This window comes from Crinia signifera, chromosome 6 (assembly GCF_055691185.1).
Source record: "Crinia signifera chromosome 6, ASM5569118v1, whole genome shotgun sequence".
Lineage (NCBI taxonomy): Eukaryota > Metazoa > Chordata > Amphibia > Anura > Myobatrachidae > Crinia > Crinia signifera.
The window spans coordinates 294520114-294542818 of NC_139222.1; the positions used below are offsets into that span (position 1 = coordinate 294520114).

The following is a 22705-nucleotide window of genomic DNA, read 5'->3' on the forward strand; positions in this document are numbered from 1 at the left end:
GGGGAACACATAGGTGCAGCTGGACACAGAGGTGCAGCAGGGTCACGGGGGTACAGCGGGGGCACGGGGGAACACAAAGGGGTGCAGCTTGGATATGGGGTTGCAGCAGAGATACAGGGGTGCAGCAGGGACACAGTGGTAGGGTCACGGGGGTGCAGCGGGAGCACAGTGGAACACTGCACCCAGCAGAGATATGGGGTGCAGCTAAGACACGGGGGTGCAGAAGGGGCATGAGGGAACACACTGGGGTGCAGCAGAGATATGGGGTGCAGCAGGGACACGGGAGAACACACAGAGGTGCAGCAGGGACACGGGAGAACACACAGAGGTGCAGCAGGGACACGGGAGAACACACAGAGGTGCAGCAGGGACACGGGAGAACACACAGAGGTGCAGCAGAGATGCGGGGGTAGGGGCATGGGGGTGCAGCGGGGTCATGTGCGAGCACACAGAGGTGCAGCTGGGACACGGGTGTGCAGCAGAATTATGGGGGTGCCATTGGGACATGATGGTGCAGCAGGGGCACAGGGGAACACACAGAGGTGCAGCAGAGATGGGGTGCAGCTGGGACACAGGGGTGCAGCAGAGGTACAGGGGAACACACAGGTGCAGCTGGGACAAAGGGGTGCAGCAGAGATACGGGGGTGAAGCTGGGAGACAGTGGTAGAGTCACAGAGTGCAGCAGGGGTACGGGGAACACACTAGTGCAGCTGGGAGACAGTGGTAGGGTCACTGGGGTGCAGCAGGGGCACAGAGGTGCAGCAGATATACAGTGTGCAGCTGGGACATGGGAGTGCTGTTGGGACACGGGGGTGCAGCAGGGGCACGGGGGAACACACAGGTGCAGCTGGGACACGGTTGCAGCAGAGATATGGGGTGCAGCTGGGAGACAGTGGTAGGGTCACTGGGGTGCAGCAGGGGCACAGAGGTGCAGCAGATATACAGGGTGCAGTTGGGACACGGGGGTGCAGCAGGGGCACGGGGGAACACACAGGTGCAGCAGAGATATGGGGGTGCAGCTGGGACACGGGTGCAGCAGAGATATGGGGTGCAGCTGGGAGACAGTGGTAGAGTCATTGAGTGCAGCAGGGGCACGGGGGAACACACAGGGTGCAGCAGAGATACAGGGGTGCAGCAGGGAGACAGTGGTAGGGTCACAGAGGTGTAGCAGGGGAATGAGGGAACACACGGGGGTGCAGTGGGAGCACGGTGGAACACTGCACCCAGCAGAGATATGGGGATGCAGAAGGGGCTTGTGGGAACACACTGGGGTGCAGCAGGGATACGGAGGAGCAGCAGGAGCATGGAAGAACACACACAGGTGCAGCAGAGCTACTGGGGTAGGGGAATGGGGGTGCAGCGGGGGCATGGGGGGACACACTGAGATATGGGGTGCAGCTGAGACACAGAGATGCAGCAGAGATACGAGGGTAGGGGCACGGGAGTGCAGCGGGGGCATGCGGGAACACAGAGGTGCAGCTGGGACACAAGGGTAGGGGCATGGGGTGCAGCAGGGGTACGGGGAACACACTAGTGCAGCTGGGAGACAGTGGTAGGGTCACTGGGGTGCAGCAGGGGCACAGAGGTGCAGCAGATATACAGTGTGCAGCTGGGACATGGGAGTGCTGTTGGGACACGGGGGTGCAGCAGGGGCACGGGGGAACACACAGGTGCAGCTGGGACACGGTTGCAGCAGAGATATGGGGTGCAGCTGGGAGACAGTGGTAGGGTCACTGGGGTGCAGCAGGGGCACAGAGGTGCAGCAGATATACAGGGTGCAGTTGGGACACGGGGGTGCAGCAGGGGCACGGGGGAACACACAGGTGCAGCAGAGATATGGGGGTGCAGCTGGGACACGGGTGCAGCAGAGATATGGGGTGCAGCTGGAAGACAGTGGTAGAGTCATTGAGTGCAGCAGGGGCACGGGGGAACACACAGGGTGCAGCAGAGATACAGGGGTGCAGCAGGGAGACAGTGGTAGGGTCACAGAGGTGTAGCAGGGGAATGAGGGAACACACGGGGGTGCAGTGGGAGCACGGTGGAACACTGCACCCAGCAGAGATATGGGGATGCAGAAGGGGCTTGTGGGAACACACTGGGGTGCAGCAGGGATACGGAGGAGCAGCAGGAGCATGGAAGAACACACACAGGTGCAGCAGAGCTACTGGGGTAGGGGAATGGGGGTGCAGCGGGGGCATGGGGGGACACACTGAGATATGGGGTGCAGCTGAGACACAGAGATGCAGCAGAGATACGAGGGTAGGGGCACGGGAGTGCAGCGGGGGCATGCGGGAACACAGAGGTGCAGCTGGGACACAAGGGTAGGGGCATGGGGTGCAGCAGGGGCACGGGGGAACACACAGAGGTGCAACAGAGATATGGGGGTGCAGCAGGGACACAGGGTTAGGGGAACGAGTGTGCAGTGGGGGCACAGGGGAACACACAGAGATATGGGGTGCAGCTGGTACAGGGGTAGTGGCATGGGGGAACACACAGAGTTGCAGCAGGGATACAGGAGTAGGGCCACGGGGGTAACACACAGATGTGCAGCATAGATTTGGGGGTGTAGTAGAGATACGGGGTGCAGGAAGGACATAGGGGTAGGGGCATGAAGGGGCAGCAGAGATATGAGGTGCAGATGACACACAGGCGTAGGGGCATAGGGGTGCAGTGGGGGCACACGGGAACACACAGGTGCAGCAGAAATGTGGGGTAAGGTCAGTGGGGGCACGGGGTGCATAAGAGATATGAGGTGCAGCTGGGACACAGGGGTAGGGGCACAGGGGAACACGGAAATGCAACAGATATGGGGAAGATGCGGGACACGGGGGTGCAGTGGGGACACGGGTAGGGGAACGGATTCCTGCAGATATATGGGGTGCAGCTGGGACGCAGGAGTAAGGGCACGGGGCAACACACGGGGGTGCAGCAGGGACAGAGGGGTAGGGGCACGGGGGAACACACGGGGGTGCAGCAGAGGTACGGGGTGCAACAGGGACACAGGGGTAGGGGCACGGGGGAACACACGGGGGTGCAGCAGGGACAGAGGTGTAGGGGCACGGGGGAACACACGGGGGTGCAGCAGAGGTACCGGGGGGCAGCAGGGAAACAGGGGTAGGGGCACGGGGCAACACACGGGGGTGCAGCAGGGACAGAGGTGTAGGGGCACGGGGGAACACACGGGGGTGCAGCAGAGGTACGGGGTGCAACAGGGACACAGGGGTAGGGGCACGGGGGAACACACGGGGTGCAGCAGGGACAGAGGTGTAGGGGCACGGGGGAACACACGGGGGTGCAGCAGTGACACAGGGGTCGGGGCACAGGGGAACACGGAAATGCAACAGATATGGGGGAGATGTGGGACACGGGGGTGCAGTGGGGGCACGGGGGAAAACGGATTCCTGCAGATATATGGGGTGCAGCTGGGACGCAGGAGTAAGGGCACGGGGCAACACACGGGGGTGCAGCAGGGACAGAGGTGTAGGGGCACGGGGCAACACACGGGGGTGCAGCAGTGACACGGGTAGGGGCATGGGGGTGCAGCGGGGGAACACATTGGAGTGCAGCAGAGGTACCGGGGGGCAGTAGGGGCACGGGGGAACCCACGGGGGTGCAGCAGTGACACACGGGTAGGGGCATGGGGGTGCAGCGGGGGAACACATTGGGGTGCAGCAGAGGTACGGGGTGCAGCAGTGACACTGGGGTAATGGCACGGGGGAACACATGGGAGTGCAGCAGAGGTACCGGGGGGCAGCAGGGACTCAGGGGTAGGGGCATGGGGGTGCAGCAGGGGAACACATTGGGGTGCAGCAGAGGTATGGGGTGCAGCAGGGACACAGGGGTAATGGCACCGGGGAACACATGGGAGTGCAGCAGAGGTACCGGGGTGCAGCAGGGACACAGGGGTAGGGGCATGGGGGTGCAGCAGGCGAACACATTGGGGTGCAGCAGGGTCACAGGGGTAGGGGCATGGGGTGCAGCAGTGTCACAGAGGTAGGGGCACGGGGTGCAGCGGGGAACACATTGGGGTGCAGCAGGGACAGAGGTGTAGGGGCATGGGGAACACACAGGGGTGCAGCAGGGTCACAGGGGTAGGGGCATGGGGGTGCAGCGGGGGAACACATTGGGGTGCAGCAGGGACAGAGGTGTAGGGGCATGGGGAACACACAGGGGTGCAGCAGGGTCACATGGCTAGGGGCACGGGGGTGCAGCAGGGACAGAGGTGTAGGGGCACGGGGGACACATAATAAGCTCTCTCCCTGCGGCCAGATAAATGTGTCAGCGTAGATGGGGGTGGCGGGATTCTGTGTGACAATGACAGAAGTGGCCTATTGTGAATGTGGGAACGTGTCCTTGAGTCGGTAACACAGATGTAACACAGTATCCTATAAGCCGGGCGCTGACCAGAGGCCTCTCAGCCGTGGAGTGCCAGCTCTGTGGTCACACAATGTCTCCGGGGTGAGATACACCACACTCATATGTACTCTGGTATACATAGTGCTGTACTGCACATATACTGATACCTGTGGTATACATAGTGCTGTACATATAGTGATGCCTGTGGTATACACAGTGCTGTACATATAGTGATACCTGTGGTATACATAGTGCTGTACATCTAGTGATGCCTGTGGTATACATAGTGCTGTACATATACTGATACCTGTGGTATACATAGTGCTGTACATCTAGTGATACCTGTGGTATACATAGTGCTGTACATATAGTGATGCCTGTGGTATACTTAGTGCTGTACATATAGTGATGCCTGTGGTATACATAGTGCTGTACATCTAGTGATGCCTGTGGTATACATAGTGCTGTGCTGTTCAAATACTGATTCCTGTGGTATACATAGTGCTGTACATATAGTGATTCCTGTGGTATACATAGTGCTGTACATATAGTGATACCTGTGGTATACATAGTGCTGTACATATAGTGATACCTGTGGTATACATAGTGCTGTACATCTAGTGATGCCTGTGGTATACATAGTGCTGTACATCTAGTGATGCCTGTGGTATACTTAGTGCTGTACATATAGTGATGCCTGTGGTATACATAGTGCTGTACATATAGTGATGCCTGTGGTATGCATAGTGCTGTACATATAGTGATACCTGTGGTATGCATAGTGCTGTACATCTAGTGATGCCTGTGGTATACATAGTGCTGTACATCTAGTGATGCCTGTGGTATACATAGTGCTGTACATCTAGTGATGCCTGTGGTATGCATAGTGCTGTACATATAGTGATACCTGTGGTATACATAGTGCTGTACATATAGTGATGCCTGTGGTATACATAGTGCTGTACATCTAGTGATGCCTGTGGTATGCATAGTGCTGTACATATAGTGATGCCTGTGGTATGCATAGTGCTGTACATATAGTGATGCCTGTGGTATGCATAGTGCTGTACATCTAGTGATGCCTGTGGTATACATAGTGCTGTACATCTAGTGATGCCTGTGGTATACATAGTGCTGTACATATAGTGATGCCTGTGGTATACATAGTGCTGTACATATAGTGATGCCTGTGGTATGCATAGTGCTGTACATATAGTGATACCTGTGGTATACATAGTGCTGTACATCTAGTGATGCCTGTGGTATACATAGTGCTGTACATATAGTGATGCCTGTGGTATACATAGTGCTGTACATCTAGTGATGCCTGTGATATACATAGTGCTGTACATCTAGTGATGCCTGTGGTATACATAGTGCTGTACATCTAGTGATGCCTGTGGTATACATAGTGCTGTACATACAGTGATGCCTGGGGTATACATAGTGCTGTACATATAGTGATGCCTGTGGTATACATAGTGCTGTACATACAGTGATGCCTGTGGTATACATAGTGCTGTACATCTAGTGATGCCTGTGGTATACATAGTGCTGTACATCTAGTGATGCCTGTGGTATACATAGTGCTGTACATCTAGTGATGCCTGTGGTATACATAGTGCTGTACATCTAGTGATGCCTGTGGTATACATAGTGCTGTACATATACTCATGCCTGTGGTATACATAGTGCTGTACATATACTCATGCCTGTGGTATACATAGTGCTGTACATATACTCATGCCTGTGGTATACATAGTGCTGTACATATACTCATGCCTGTGGTATACATAGTGCTGTACATATACTGATGCCTGTGGTATACATAGTGCTGTACATATACTGATGCCTGTGGTATACATAGTGCTGTACATATAGTGATACCTGTGGTATGCATAGTGCTGTACATATAGTGATACCTGTGGTATACATAGTGCTGTACATATAGTGATACCTGTGTTATACATAGTGCTGTACATCTAGTGATGCCTGTGGTATACATAGTGCTGTACATCTAGTGATACCTGTGGTATACATAGTGCTGTACATCTAGTGATACCTGTGGTATACATAGTGCTGTGCTGTTCAAATACTGATGCCTGTGGTATACATAGTGCTGTGCTGTTCAAATACTGATGCCTGTGGTATACATAGTGCTGTACTGCACATATACTGATACCTGTGGTATACATAGTGCTGTACTGCACATATACTGATACCTGTGGTATACATAGTGCTGTACATCTAGTGATGCCTGTGGTATACATAGTGTTGTACATATAGTGATGCCTGTGGTATACATAGTGCTGTACATCTAGTGATGCCTGTGGTATACATAGTGCTGTACATATAGTGATGCCTGTGGTATACATAGTGCTGTACATCTAGTGATGCCTGTGGTATACATAGTGCTGTGCTGTTCAAATACTGATTCCTGTGGTATACATAGTGCTGTACATATAGTGATTCCTGTGGTATACATAGTGCTGTACATATAGTGATACCTGTGGTATACATAGTGCTGTACATATAGTGATACCTGTGGTATACATAGTGCTGGACATATACTGATACCTGTGGTATACATAGTGCTGTACATATACTGATACCTGTGGTATACATAGTGCTGTACTGCACATATACTGATACCTGTGGTATACATAGTGCTGTACATATAGTGATACCTGTGGTATACATAGTGCTGTACATATAGTGATACCTGTGGTATACATAGTGCTGGACATATACTGATACCTGTGGTATACATAGTGCTGTACATATACTGATACCTGTGGTATACATAGTGCTGGACATATACTGATACCTGTGGTATACATAGTGCTATACATATACTGATACCTGTGGTATACATAGTGCTGGACATATACTGATACCTGTGGTATACATAGTGCTGTACATATAGTGATACCTGTGGTATACATAGTGCTGGACATATACTGATACCTGTGGTATACATAGTGCTGTACATATACTGATACCTGTGGTATACATAGTGCTGGACATCTAGTGATACCTGTGGTATACATAGTGCTGTACTGTACATATACTGATACCTGTGGTATACATAGTGCTGTACATATACTGATACCTGTGGTATACATAGTGCTGTACATATAGTGATACCTGTGGTATACATAGTGCTGGACATATACTGATACCTGTGGTATACATAGTGCTGTACATATAGTGATACCTGTGGTATACATAGTGCTGGACATATACTGATACCTGTGGTATACATAGTGCTGTACATATACTGATACCTGTGGTATACATAGTGCTGGACATATACTGATACCTGTGGTATACATAGTGCTGTACATATACTGATACCTGTGGTATACATAGTGCTGGACATATACTGATACCTGTGGTATACATAGTGCTGGACATATACTGATACCTGTGGTATACATAGTGCTGTACATATAGTGATACCTGTGGTATACATAGTGCTGGACATATACTGATACCTGTGGTATACATAGTGCTGTACATATAGTGATACCTGTGGTATACATAGTGCTGGACATATACTGATACCTGTGGTATACATAGTGCTGTACATATACTGATACCTGTGGTATACATAGTGCTGTACATATACTGATACCTGTGGTATACATAGTGCTGTACATATTCTGATGCCTGTGGTATACATAGTGCTGGACATATACTGATACCTGTGGTATACATAGTGCTGTACATATAGTGATACCTGTGGTATACATAGTGCTGGACATATACTGATACCTGTGGTATACATAGTGCTGTACATATACTGATACCTGTGGTATACATAGTGCTGGACATATACTGATACCTGTGGTATACATAGTGCTGTACATATACTGATACCTGGGTACTTCTTTACTTTCACGGCGCCACTAGATAGGACAGATAGGATACTAGATAGGATACGATGTTGTATGCGATTTGACATAAGTTATCGCATAAGATATAGGATAAGATTTACTATCCATTTCATTACCCCACTATCCACTAGGGCGTGGAGTTGATTTTATATAGCGTGGCGAGCGCAGCGAGCCACCGAGCCCGAAGCGTGGCGAGCGGACACGGAATGTATTTTATGGAATTGCATGCAAATGGCATGCAATATTGGGGACTTGCTTTGAAACAATATCCGTGTCCCCTCGCGGGGCTCGCTGCGCTCGCCACGTCCCCAATATTGCATGCCATTTGCATGCAATTCCATAAAATACATTCCGTGTCCCCTTGCGGGGCTCGCTGCGCTCGCCACGCTTCGGGCTCGGTGGCTCGCTGCGCTCGCCACGCTATATAAAATCAACTCCACGCCCTAGTGGATAGTGGGGTAATGAAATGGATAGTAAATCTTATACTATATCTTATGCGATCTCTTATGTCAAATCGCATACAACATCGTATCCTATCTAGTATCCTATCTGTCCTATCTATTGGCGCCGTGAAAGTAAAGAAGTACCATCTGGGGTATACATAGTGCTGTACACAAAGTGATACCTGTAGTATACATAGTGCTGTACTGTACATATACTGATACCTGTGTTATACATAGTGCTGTACTGTATGTATACTGATACCTGTGGTATACATAGTGCTGTACTGTACATATACTTATGCCTGTGGTATACATTGTGTTGTACTATACATATACTTATGCCTGTGGTATACATAGTGCTGTACTGTACATATACGTATGCCTGTGGTATTCATAGTGCTGTACTGTACATATACGTATGCCTGTGGTATTCATAGTGCTGTACTGTACATATACTTATGCCTGTGGTATACATAGTGCTGTACTGTACATATACTGATACCTGTGGTATACATAATGCTGTACTGTACATATACTTATGCCTGAGGTATACATAGTGCTGTACTGTACATATACGTATGCCTGTGGTATACATTGTGCTGTACTGTACATATAGTGATACCTGTGGTATAGATATTGCTGTACTGTGCATATACTGATACCTGTGGTATACATAGTGCTGTACTGTACATATACTTATGCCTGAGGTATACATAGTGCTGTACTGTACATATACTTATGCCTGTGGTATACATTGTGCTGTACTGTACATATAGTGATACCTGTGGTATAGATATTGCTGTACTGTGCATATACTGATACCTGTGTTATACATAGGGCGTAATGCTGTAACGTACGCACCCCAGCCGCACATCGCCGGCTACCGCACACCTAAATATCGCACATGCTGTAACATATGCGATATTTATGGCACAGGACAGCTCTTGCGTTAAGAGCTGTCCTTTGCGATCTTCCCGGCGGCTCCCGGTGGCTCCACCCTCCCTCCCTTACCCGGGGCTGCTGCTGCGCCGGGCCCTCCTCCTCCTCCCTGCACCCGGAAGAGGATACAGTGCAGGGAGGAGGTCACAGGTCCAGGCAGCACAGCTCTGTGCTGCCTGGACACAGCAGGTGAGGGGGGGGGGGTTTAAAACCCTGATAACGGGGTTTTTACTGCATAGTTGCTTTACAGAATCTCCCCCATAGTGCTGTACTGTACATATACTGATGCCTATGGTATACATAGTGCTGTACATATACTAACTTGTACTTGGTGTTATTGCAGGTGGGCAAGGTGATGACTTCTAACAGTGCTGTACAGGAGCTGCGCGGGATCTTGGTTAGTACCAGGCAGTATATACTCTACCTGTTCATATGATGCTGAACTATTCCTACCTGTACAGAGAATGCCGACACGATGGGGACATGTGCTATAGATCGCACAATGTACTGTTTCCGGGTCCACACTTTACTGTGGTGGCTCCATAAGTAAGGTAACACGTGTCATTCATTTAATGTTCTCTGTCATTCCCGCAAGGCCAGAGGCCGGAACCACTGCTCCCCCACATCGTCATCAGACTGCTCCTCATATCAGACATACTGTCCCAACATGAGGTGTAAGATGGCGGGCTGGGGACACGTGGTCACACACTGAGGTGTGTATTGTGGTCAGGTATGTGCCTCATATCAGCCATACTGTCCCAGCATCAGGTGTAAGATGGCGGGCTGGGGACACGTGGTCACACACTGAGGTGTGTAGTGCGGTCAGGTATCTGCCTCATATCAGCCATACTGTCCCAGCATCAGGTGTAAGATGGCGGGCTGGGGACATGTGGTCACACACTGAGGTGCGTAGTGCGGTCAGGTATCTGCCTCCTATCAGCCATACTGTCCCAGCATCAGGTGTAAGATGGCAGGCTGGGGACACGTGGTCACACACTGAGGTGTGTAGTGTGGTCAGGTATCTGCCTCATATCAGCCATACTGTCCCAGCATCAGGTGTAAGATGGCGGGGCTGGGGACACGTGGTCACACACTGAGGTGCGTAGTGTGGTCAGGTATCTGCCTCCTATCAGCCATACTGTCCCAGCATCAGGTGTAAGATGGCGGGGCTGGGGACACGTGGTCACACACTGAGGTGCGTAGTGTGGTCAGGTATCTGCCTCATATCAGACATACTGTCCCAGCATCAGGTGTAAGATGGCGGGCTGGGGACATGTGGTCACACACTGAGGTGCGTAGTGCGGTCAGGTATCTGCCTCATATCAGCCATACTGTCCCAGCATCAGGTGTAAGATGGCGGGCTGGGGACATGTGGTCACACACTGAGGTGCGTAGTGTGGTCACGGATCTGCCTCATATCAGCCATACTGTCCCGGCATCAGGTGTAAGATGGCGGGGCTGGGGACACGTGGTCACACACTGAGGTGTGTAGTGTGGTCAGGTATCTGCCTCATATCAGCCATACTGTCCCAGCATCAGGTGTAAGATGGCGGGCTGGGGACACGTGGTCACACACTGAGGTGTGTAGTATAGTCAGGTATCTGCCTCATATCAGCCATACTGTCCCGGTATACGGTGTAAGATGGCGGGCTGGGGACACGTGGTCACACACTGAGGTGCGTAGTGTGGTCAGGTATCTGCCTCCTATCAGCCATACTGTCCCAGCATCAGGTGTAAGATGGTGGGCTGGGGACACGTGGTCACACACTGAGGTGTGTAGTGTGGTCAGGTATCTGCCTCCTTTCAGCCATACTGTCCCAGCATCAGGTGTAAGATGGCGGGCTGGGGACACATGGTCAAACACTGAGGTGTGTAGTGTGGTCAGGTATCTGCCTCATATCAGCCATACTGTCCCAGCATCAGGTGTAAGATGGCGGGGCTGGGGACACGTGGTCACACACTGAGGTGTGTAGTGTGGTCAGGTATCTGCCTCATATCAGCCATACTGTCCCGATATACGGTGTAAGATGGCGGGCTGGGGACACATGGTCAAACACTGAGGTGTGTAGTGTGGTCAGGTATCTGCCTCCTATCAGCCATACTGTCCCAGCATCAGGTGTAAGATGGCGGGCTGGGGACATGTGGTCACACACTGAGGTGCGTAGTGCGGTCAGGTATCTGCCTCATATCAGCCATACTGTCCCAGCATCAGGTGTAAGATGGCGGGGCTGGGGACACATGGTCACACACTGAGGTGTGTAGTGTGGTCAGGTATCTGCCTCATATCAGCCATACTGTCCCAGCATCAGGTGTAAGATGGCGGGGCTGTTGACACGTGGTCACACACTGAGGTGCGTAGTGTGGTCAGGTATCTGCCTCATATCAGCCATACTGTCCCAGCATCAGGTGTTAGATGGCGGGCTGGGGACACATGGTCAAACACTGAGGTGTGTAGTGTGGTCAGGTATCTGCCTCATATCAGCCATACTGTCCCAGCATCAGGTGTAAGATGGCGGGCTGGGGACACGTGGTCACACACTGAGGTGTGTAGTGTGGTCAGGTATCTGCCTCATATCAGCCATACTGTCCCGATATACGGTGTAAGATGGCGGGCTGGGGACACGTGGTCACACACTGAGGTGCGTAGTGCGGTCAGGTATCTGCCTCCTATCAGCCATACTGTCCCAGCATCAGGTGTAAGATGGCGGGCTGGGGACACGTGGTCACACACTGAGGTGCGTAGTGTGGTCAGGTATCTGCCTCATATCAGCCATACTGTCCCAGCATCAGAACTAAGATGGCGGGGCTGGGGACACATGGTCACACACTGAGGTGTGTATTGTGGTCAGGTATCTGCCTCATATCAGCCATACTGTCCCAGCATCAGGTGTAAGATGGCGGGGCTGGGGACACGTGGTCACACACTGAGGTGCGTAGTGTGGTCAGGTATCTGCCTCATATCAGCCATACTGTCCCGATATACGGTGTAAGATGGCGGGCTGGGGACACGTGGTCACACACTGAGGTGCGTAGTGCGGTCAGGTATCTGCCTCATATCAGCCATACTCTCCCAGCATCAGGTGTAAGATGGCGGGGTTGGGGACACGTGGTCACACACTGAGGTGTGTAGTGCGGTCAGGTATCTGCCTCATATCAGCCGTACTGTCCCAGCATCAGGTGTAAGTTGGCGGGCTGGGGACACGTGGTCACACACTGAGGTTTGTAGTGCGGTCAGGTATCTGCCTCATATCAGCCATACTGTCCCAGCATCAGGTGTAAGATGGCGGGCTGGGGACACGTGGTCACACACTGAGGTGCGTAGTGCGGTCAGGTATCTGCCTCATATCAGCCATACTGTCCCAGCATCAGGTGTAAGATGGCGGGGCTGGGGACACGTGGTCACACACTGAGGGCGGGATGCTATATAGCAGAAATGCGGTAAAAACCCCGTTTTCGGGGTTTCTACCGCATTTCTATATGCTATATGGCGCCTCCGCAGTGTCAGCGCTGCGGAGGGAATCGCCAGCTAAAGCTGGCGAATCCCTGCAGAAGCCTATGGGCTTCTTACCGCAGCGCTGTTTGAGGGATCCGTCACGGATCCCTCCCAGCGTGCCCTGCGGCCGGCGCCGGGGTCTGCGCATGCGCAGATGGACTCCCGGGTCACAGACCCGGAAGTCCAGCGCCGGCACCGCATCGCAAGGGACAGCTCTTACCGCAAGAGCTGTCCCTTGCATGAATAACGGCATATGTTATAGCATATGCCGTTACTAAAAATGCGGTAGCCAGCGATAATGGGCGCGGATGTTACAACATCCCGCCCTGAGGTGTGTAGTGTGGTCAGGTGTCTGCCTCATATCAGCCATACTGTCCCGGCATCAGGTGTATGATGGCGGGGCTGGGGACACGTGGTCACACACTGAGGTGCGTAGTGTGGTCAGGTATCTGCCTCATATCAGCCATACTGTCCCGGCATCAGGTGTAAGATGGCGGGGCTGGGGACACGTGGTCACACACTGAGGTGCGTAGTGCGGTCAGGTATCTGCCTCATATCAGCCATACTGTCCCAGCATCAGGTGTAAGATGGCGGGCTGGGGACACGTGGTCACACACTGAGGTGCGTAGTGTGGTCAGGTACCTGCCTCATATCAGCCATACTGTCCCAGCATCAGGTGTATGATGGCGGGGCTGGGGACACGTGGTCACACACTGAGGTGCGTAGTGTGGTCAGGTATCTGCCTCATATCAGCCATACTGTCCCGGCATCAGGTGTAAGATGGCGGGGCTGGGGACACGTGGTCACACACTGAGGTGCGTAGTGTGGTCAGGTATCTGCCTCATATCAGCCATACTGTCCCAGCATCAGGTGTAAGATGGCGGGCTGGGGACATGTGGTCACACACTGAGGTGTGTATTGTGGTCAGGTATCTGCCTCATATCAGCCATACTGTCCCGGCATCAGGTGTAAGATGGCGGGGCTGGGGACACGTGGTCACACACTGAGGTGCGTAGTGTGGTCAGGTATCTGCCTCATATCAGCCATACTGTCCCAGCATCAGGTGTAAGATGGAGGGGCTGGGGACACGTGGTCACACACTGAGGTGTGTAGTGTGGTCAGGTATCTACCTCATATCAGCCATACTGTCCCAGCATCAGGTGTAAGATGGCGGGCTGGGGACACATGGTCACACACTGAGGTGTGTAGTGCGGTCAGGTATCTGCCTCATATCAGCCATACTGTCCCAGCATCAGGTGTAAGATGGCGGGCTGGGGACACGTGGTCACACACTGAGGTGTGTAGTGTGGTCAGGTATCTACCTCATATCAGCCATACTGTCCCAGCATCAGGTGTAAGATGGCGGGCTGGGGACACATGGTCACACACTGAGGTGTGTAGTGCGGTCAGGTATCTGCCTCATATCAGCCATACTGTCCCAGCATCAGGTGTAAGATGGCGGGCTGGGGACACGTGGTCACACACTGAGGTGCGTAGTGTGGTCAGGTATCTGCCTCCTATCAGCCATACTGTCCCAGCATCAGGTGTAAGATGGCGGGCTGGGGACACGTGGTCACACACTGAGGTGTGTATTGTGGTCAGGTATCTGCCTCATATCAGCCATACTGTCCCAGCATCAGGTGTAAGATGGCGGGCTGGGGACACGTGGTCACACACTGAGGTGCGTAGTGTGGTCAGGTATCTGCCTCCTATCAGCCATACTGTCCCAGCATCAGGTGTAAGATGGCGGGCTGGGGACACGTGGTCACACACTGAGGTGTGTAGTGCGGTCAGGTATCTGCCTCATATCAGCCATACTGTCCCAGCATCAGGTGTAAGATGGCGGGCTGCTGACACGTGGTCACACACTGAGGTGTGTAGTGCGGTCAGGTATCTGCCTCATATCAGCCATACTGTCCCAGCATCAGGTGTAAGATGGCGTGGCTGGGGACACGTGGTCACACACTGAGGTGCGTAGTGTGGTCAGGTATCTGCCTCATATCAGCCATACTGTCCGGGCAACAGGTGTAAGATGGCGGGCTGGGGACACGTGGTCACACACTGAGGTGTGTATTGTGGTCAGGTATCTGCCTCATATCAGCCATACTGTCCCAGCATCAGGTGTAAGATGGCGTGGCTGGGGACACGTGGTCACACACTGAGGTGCGTAGTGTGGTCAGGTATCTGCCTCATATCAGCCATACTGTCCGGGCAACAGGTGTAAGATGGCGGGGCTGGGGACATGTGGTCACACACTGAGGTGCGTAGTGTGGTCAGGTATCTGCCTCATATCAGCCATACTGTCCCAGCATCAGGTGTATGATGGCGGGGCTGGGGACACGTGGTCACACACTGAGGTGCGTAGTGTGGTCAGGTATCTGCCTCATATCAGCCATACTGTCCCGGCATCAGGTGTAAGATGGCGGGGCTGGGGACACGTGGTCACACACTGAGGTGCGTAGTGTGGTCAGGTATCTGCCTCATATCAGCCATACTGTCCCGGCATCAGGTGTAAGATGGCGGGGCTGGGGACACGTGGTCACACACTGAGGTGCGTAGTGTGGTCAGGTATCTGCCTCATATCAGCCATACTGTCCCAGCATCAGGTGTAAGATGGCGGGCTGGGGACACGTGGTCACACACTGAGGTGTGTAGTGTGGTCAGGTATCTACCTCATATCAGCCATACTGTCCCAGCATCAGGTGTAAGATGGCGGGCTGGGGACACATGGTCACACACTGAGGTGTGTAGTGCGGTCAGGTATCTGCCTCCTATCAGCCATACTGTCCCAGCATCAGGTGTAAGATGGCGGGCTGGGGACACCTGGTCACACACTGAGGTGTGTAGTGCGGTAAGGTATCTGCCTCATATCAGCCATACTGTCCCAGCATCAGGTGTAAGATGGCGGGGCTGGGGACACGTGGTCACACACTGAGGTGCGTAGTGTGGTCAGGTATCTGCCTCATATCAGCCATACTGTCCCGGCATCAGGTGTAAGATGGCGGGGCTGGGGACACGTGGTCACACACTGAGGTGCGTAGTGTGGTCAGGTATCTGCCTCATATCAGCCATACTGTCCCGGCATCAGGTGTAAGATGGCGGGGCTGGGGACACGTGGTCACACACTGAGGTGCGTAGTGTGGTCAGGTATCTGCCTCATATCAGCCATACTGTCCCAGCATCAGGTGTAAGATGGCGGGCTGGGGACACGTGGTCACACACTGAGGTGTGTAGTGTGGTCAGGTATCTACCTCATATCAGCCATACTGTCCCAGCATCAGGTGTAAGATGGCGGGCTGGGGACACATGGTCACACACTGAGGTGTGTAGTGCGGTCAGGTATCTACCTCATATCAGCCATACTCTCCCAGCATCAGGTGTAAGATGGCGGGGCTGGGGACACGTGGTCACACACTGAGGTGCGTAGTGTGGTCAGGTATCTGCCTCATATCAGCCATACTGTCCGGGCAACAGGTGTAAGATGGCAGGCTGCTGACACGTGGTCACACACTGAGGTGCGTAGTGTGGTCAGGTATCTGCCTCATATCAGCCATACTGTCCCAGCATCAGGTGTAAGATGGCGGGCTGGGGACATGTGGTCACACACTGAGGTGTGTAGTGCGGTCAGGTATCTGCCTCATATCAGCCATACTGTCCCAGCATCAGGTGTAAGATGGCGGGCTGGGGACACGTGGTCACACACTGAGGTGTGTAGTGCGGTAAGGTATCTGCCTCATATCAGCCATACTGTCCCAGCATCAGGTGTAAGATGGCGGGCTGGGGACACGTGGTCACACACTGAGGTGCGTAGTGCGGTCAGGTATCTGTCTCATATCAGCCATACTGTCCCAGCATCAGGTGTAAGATGGCGGGGATGGGGACACGTGGTCACACACTGAGGTGCGTAGTGTGGTCAGGTATCTGCCTCATATCAGCCATACTGTCCCAGCATCAGGTGTAAGATGGCGGGCTGGGGACACGTGGTCACACACTGAGGTGTGTAGTGCGGTCAGGTATCTACCTCATATCAGCCATGCTGTCCTGGCATCAGGTGTAAGATGGCGGGCTGGGGACACGTGGTCACACACTGAGGTGTGTAGTGCGGTCAGGTATCTGCCTCATATCAGCCATACTGTCCCAGCATCAGGTGTAAGATGGCGGGGCTGGGGACACGTGGTCACACACTGAGGTGCGTAGTGTGGTCAAGTATCTGCCTCATATCAGCCATACTGTCCCAGCATCAGGTGTAAGATGGCGGGCTGGGGACACATGGTCACACACTGAGGTGCGTAGTGTGGTCAGGTATCTGCCTCATATCAGCCATACTGTCCCAGCATCAGGTGTAAGATGGCAGGCTGGGGACACGTGGTCACACACTGAGGTGTGTAGTGCGGTAAGGTATCTGCCTCATATCAGCCATACTGTCCCAGCATCAGGTGTAAGATGGCGGGCTGGGGACACGTGGTCACACACTGAGGTGTGTAGTGCGGTAAGGTATCTGCCTCATATCAGCCATACTGTCCCAGCATCAGGTGTAAGATGGCGGGCTGGGGACACGTGGTCACACACTGAGGTGCGTAGTGCGGTCAGGTATCTGTCTCATATCAGCCATACTGTCCCAGCATCAGGTGTAAGATGGCGGGGCTGGGGACACGTGGTCACACACTGAGGTGTGTAGTGTAGTCAGGTATCTGCCTCATATCAGCCATACTGTCCCAGCATCAGGTGTAAGATGGCGGGGATGGGGACACGTGGTCACACACTGAGGTGCGTAGTGTGGTCAGGTATCTGCCTCATATCAGCCATACTGTCCCAGCATCAGGTGTAAGATGGCGGGCTGGGGACACGTGGTCACACACTGAGGTGTGTAGTGCGGTCAGGTATCTACCTCATATCAGCCATGCTGTCCTGGCATCAGGTGTAAGATGGCGGGCTGGGGACACGTGGTCACACACTGAGGTGTGTAGTGCGGTCAGGTATCTGCCTCATATCAGCCATACTGTCCCAGCATCAGGTGTAAGATGGCGGGGCTGGGGACACGTGGTCACACACTGAGGTGCGTAGTGTGGTCAAGTATCTGCCTCATATCAGCCATACTGTCCCAGCATCAGGTGTAAGATGGCGGGGCTGGGGACACGTGGTCACACACTGAGGTGCGTAGTGTGGTCAGGTATCTGCCTCATATCAGCCATACTGTCCCAGCATCAGGTGTAAGATGGCGGGGCTGGGGACTGTTAATGCTGTATTTAATATGATCCAAGAACAATAAGTGAAAAGCGTAGGTTACGTATAATGTCCGTAACCAGCGTACCTTTTATTCCTAGCTACGTGCGAACAAAACGTAGCGCAACGTAGCGTACCTTTATCGTGTATTATACACGGAAGATAATAAGAGATCCCTTCGCAGTACTTTGTCTCTGATCTGCGAATACACCTTTAAGGACAATGTCCGTAATATACCTTTATCGCTATATGCGAATAACAGACGAGACCACAGTATAAAGGTGCGGAGATAGAAACTCCGTAAATAATGTATTTAGTCCCTAATGGACAAAAGGGGATTACGGAAATATGAAAAACAGGTATAACACGTAATGCAATCGTCTAACAATGAATATAATAATCAAGCTCTACTAGGGGAAAGAAAAACAGACACAGGATACAATCAGCCAACAATACAATAAAAGTAAGTACAGTGAATGCAACCGTTTACCGTCTCATCAAATATGCGCAGCGCAGTCCGGTCGGAGCTCGCTATGTTCAGGTTTGAACTATAGCCCGGTCAATGGTCAGGGAAAGGAAGATGTGCCGAACTGACCGAGGCCGCCCTGGGTCACCTAACTTATAGGGTCAGAAGGGGGAGGTCAAAGGCCATTCCTATTGGTCAGGGTTCATATGTCAAGTCCTCTGTGATTGGGGCAAAATAATGCACCTGGTTTGGATAGGTGCAGGGGGAGTGAACTTTGGAGTCCTTTGTCTGTTGGCATCGTCGTCAGGGGTCGTAAATAGCAGTAAGAACCGGTTACAACTAGATTCTTTTGTTATACACATTTTAACAGAAACAGTCTTGGGAATATGGATTTTGTCCATAACTGTCGGACCGTATGGATTGCGATTAATTCGCAATGACCGGAATACTGCGCATGAGAAACGGAACATAACGGTACTAAACACTATACAGACGGAAGTATGTAATGCTGACTAAACTATGTGTGGTGCTCTAAACCTTTAACTATATTTTATTTGGTGTCAGTATGGTGTTATGAATTTATGTGTAATAGTATGGTTGCTCTTCTGGTCCACTTTGTCACACAGACTCGGGTAAGTATACTTTATTTGCGCAACTCTGCGAACCAAAATGGCGGCCATACTATCCTAAAATGGCGTGTGTGCAACTCGACTTTAACAGTCCACCCTTTTACAGTAAATATAAAACTGTCACAGTACAAACATTTTTCAGAATAATACAGAAATTCATAATCCAAACAGAGAAATTGGGATCCGTGAATTAAACATATAAGGGGAGTAAACCATCTGCTCTTTGGCCGATCCAGGATCATGGATAAACGATGGGCCGCATTTATCGAACAATCTACTCAGGGTGACGAAGGATAATGTACAATTTTTGGGATAAAAATAAAAACAAGGGAGGTTACAACATATATACTTTCACAAATAGGGTATCTTCTAGTGGGTGGTGGTTTCAATTGTAGGGTCATATACCAAACCCTGGTCTTCCTCTGCATCTCTCGTTCTTACACTCATGATTTCAGTACGTTTTGTCTTTCCCCGGGTCACCACTTTTAAACATTTAAACAATAACACAAAGACTATGATTGCACCACAGATACAGAGGAGGAGTTTTCCGATGTTAGCTATAATTCCTTGCGCCCATTCTCCTAAACCGGAGAACCAGTGCATTGGGTTCAACCAGGAGGTCCATTCGCTGACCTTATTACCTATTTCTGCCAGGCTGATATTGTGTTCCCTTCTAAATTCCCATTTAAGCTGAAGAATCTCATCCATCCGATGATCGATGATTTCTTCTGGGTCTTCAGTATTGTTGGTGATGTATGTACAACATTTCACCCCAAACTGTGTAGAGAGGGTGACACAATATCCTCCTGTCATGGCTGTCAGATAGTTCAACACCATCCGATGTTGAACTAGCTCTCTTTTATATGCTTGTAACTCTCTCCCAGTGTATCTAAAGGTGTCATCATAAATCTCAGTGCTGTTATCTACCAAGCTGGCTAATGCTTGGATATACTTAAAATTTATGACTCCCCTGGCGGTATGGGTGATGTCTAGTGCAATGAGGAGTTGGATACCGAATGATTCGTGTATCAATTCAGAAGCTAGGGGTTCCTTCTTGATTGTTAAATACCTTTTATGGATTTGATCATAATGGGTATGAGTGTAAGGAGGAGGTATACCTTTGTGTATGCTTACCATTTCATCATGCGTAAGGGTCATTACTTCGGGTAACACTCTACCTAAATAACAAATTCCAACGTAGTTCATGGAGAGCCATTTGTACGCCCTTCTACCACAAATATAATAAACATCGTCAGGGAGAAAATAAGGGACAGAGTATTTCATGATCTTGTCACACACTATCCATAAGAACATTCCCGTCCCCTGCTCCCTGACTTGTTCCTCACAGATTTCTGGCTGTAGGGTCATATTACAATAACCGGCGGATACTCTGCCGGCCATCATTTTACTTTTCTTCACAGTGTAGACATATTTATAGTGTCTCCCACTGGTGCGGATCTTTAACAATAAATCCTTATCAATAGGCTCTCCATCTGGACGCTGGGAGTAAGTTATTGTCTGATTGTGCCATGTCACTTCCCAAGTACCAATCATTCTGGAACTAGAGAAGTTCATACTTACCAGGGACTTATCCACTTGGTATGGGTGTAATTTAAGACTAGGGGACCTGGTATACAGGTATCTCTTATCCAGTGGCCTCCCCTTATTTAGGACGCTTATCTCAGAGATATTAAGCGGGTATGGGACTAGGCCTACACTACTCCTTTTATGTAGTACTTGTGAACACACCCAGCATTCTGTTTGGTTTAAGACCTTACCCACTAGTGAGTGGTAATCACTCAAGGGATGTCGGCCCGTAGTTGCCTTACTCATCGACTGACATCGCTGGATGCATTCTTCTTCCATTTTCGGCTGACAATATCTACAGACACAGTACTCACCAGACAATAACTCATCACATAGCCCTTGAACTACGTTTTCCTCATACCTTTTACCTTCTCCTGTTATGGGTAAAGTATCAAGCTGGTTTAGGGATTCTACTTCACCCATATCTGGGTCCATTATTACACTGTCAGAACTCCGATCGCTCTAGAGTGTGGCAGCCACCGAGTATCCTTGAATGAGGAAGAGGAAACAGGAAGAAAACAAAGAAATAGATATATAACTGTGAACCTGTTGCTTGGAGTCCTTCCATCATCTCTACCAGGGGACTTTTATTTGCTCTGCTCTTTGACTTTTGCTCGCTCAGGTTGCTTGACCTTGGCTGCCTTTCAGTCTTCCCGGAACAATGCCTCTAGCGATACTTCTTCTTTTTCGCTCTCTGCACACGGGAACTCTGGGTTACTGGCTTTCTTGCAGTGGGACGAATGTATCCAAGTCTCTCTCTCTGCGACTTTAATTGATGTAGTGCTGGTCAACAAAACTTGGTACGGTCCTTCCCAACGGTCTATCAAACAACCTGAGCGTAAAAAATTTCGGATCATAACAAAGTCTCCTGGTTTCAGATTATGACAGTTCTCAATAGGCATGTCAGGTGTCAATAAATTCAGTTCCTTTTGTTGTTTCCTCAGCTGTTTGTTTAGCTTTAGGATATACTGTACAGTTAGCTCATTGTTACACTTGAGATCATCCTGTGGGTCTATCATGACGTGTGGCTGCCGACCAAACAATATCTCGAAGGGGGACAAGTTGAGCGGAGCCCTGGGAGTGGTCCTAATGCTATACAGCACAATGGGCAGTGCCTCTGGCCATAACAACCCTGTTTCAGCCATAACTTTACCCAATTTGTTCTTAATAGTACCATTCATTCTCTCAACTTTGGCGCTCGCCTGGGGACGATATGGAGTATGAAGTTTACTATTAATCCCCAGGAGTTTACACATGATTTGGAAGACCTCTCCTGTGAAATGAGTGCCTCTGTCACTCTCGATGACCTTTGGGATACCATATCTACAGACAAACTCTTGACATATTTTCTTTGCTGTAAAGGTAGCAGTGTTGGAGGCAGCGGGGAAAGCCTCCACCCAGCTGGAAAACATGTCAACACATACTAACACATACTTCAAATTTCTACAGGGTGGTAACTGTATGAAGTCGATTTGTATTACCTGGAAAGGGCCTTCTGTAGGAGGGGATGTTCCTCAAACAGGTGAGGCATGACATTGCCACTCTACCTGCTTGAGAAGCGAACCCTGGTGCACACCAGTAGGCCTTTACCAGCTTGCACATACCTTCCTTCCCAAGATGTGTCAGCCCATGGGCCGCCTCGGCTAGACTAGGAAGGTATGCCCTGGGGG

General features: G+C 51.2%; 1 protein-coding gene across 1 annotated transcript in view; it reads left to right on the top strand.

Annotated features, from left to right (window-relative positions):
- SHTN1 (shootin 1) overlaps positions 1 to 22705 on the top strand; it is a 370192-nt gene that overhangs the window by 290351 nt on the left and 57136 nt on the right. The window contains exon 14 of the mRNA XM_083149946.1: positions 9981 to 10034. Coding sequence (XP_083006072.1) covers positions 9981 to 10034 — 54 coding nt within the window. The remainder of the gene's footprint in view (positions 1 to 9980; positions 10035 to 22705) is intronic.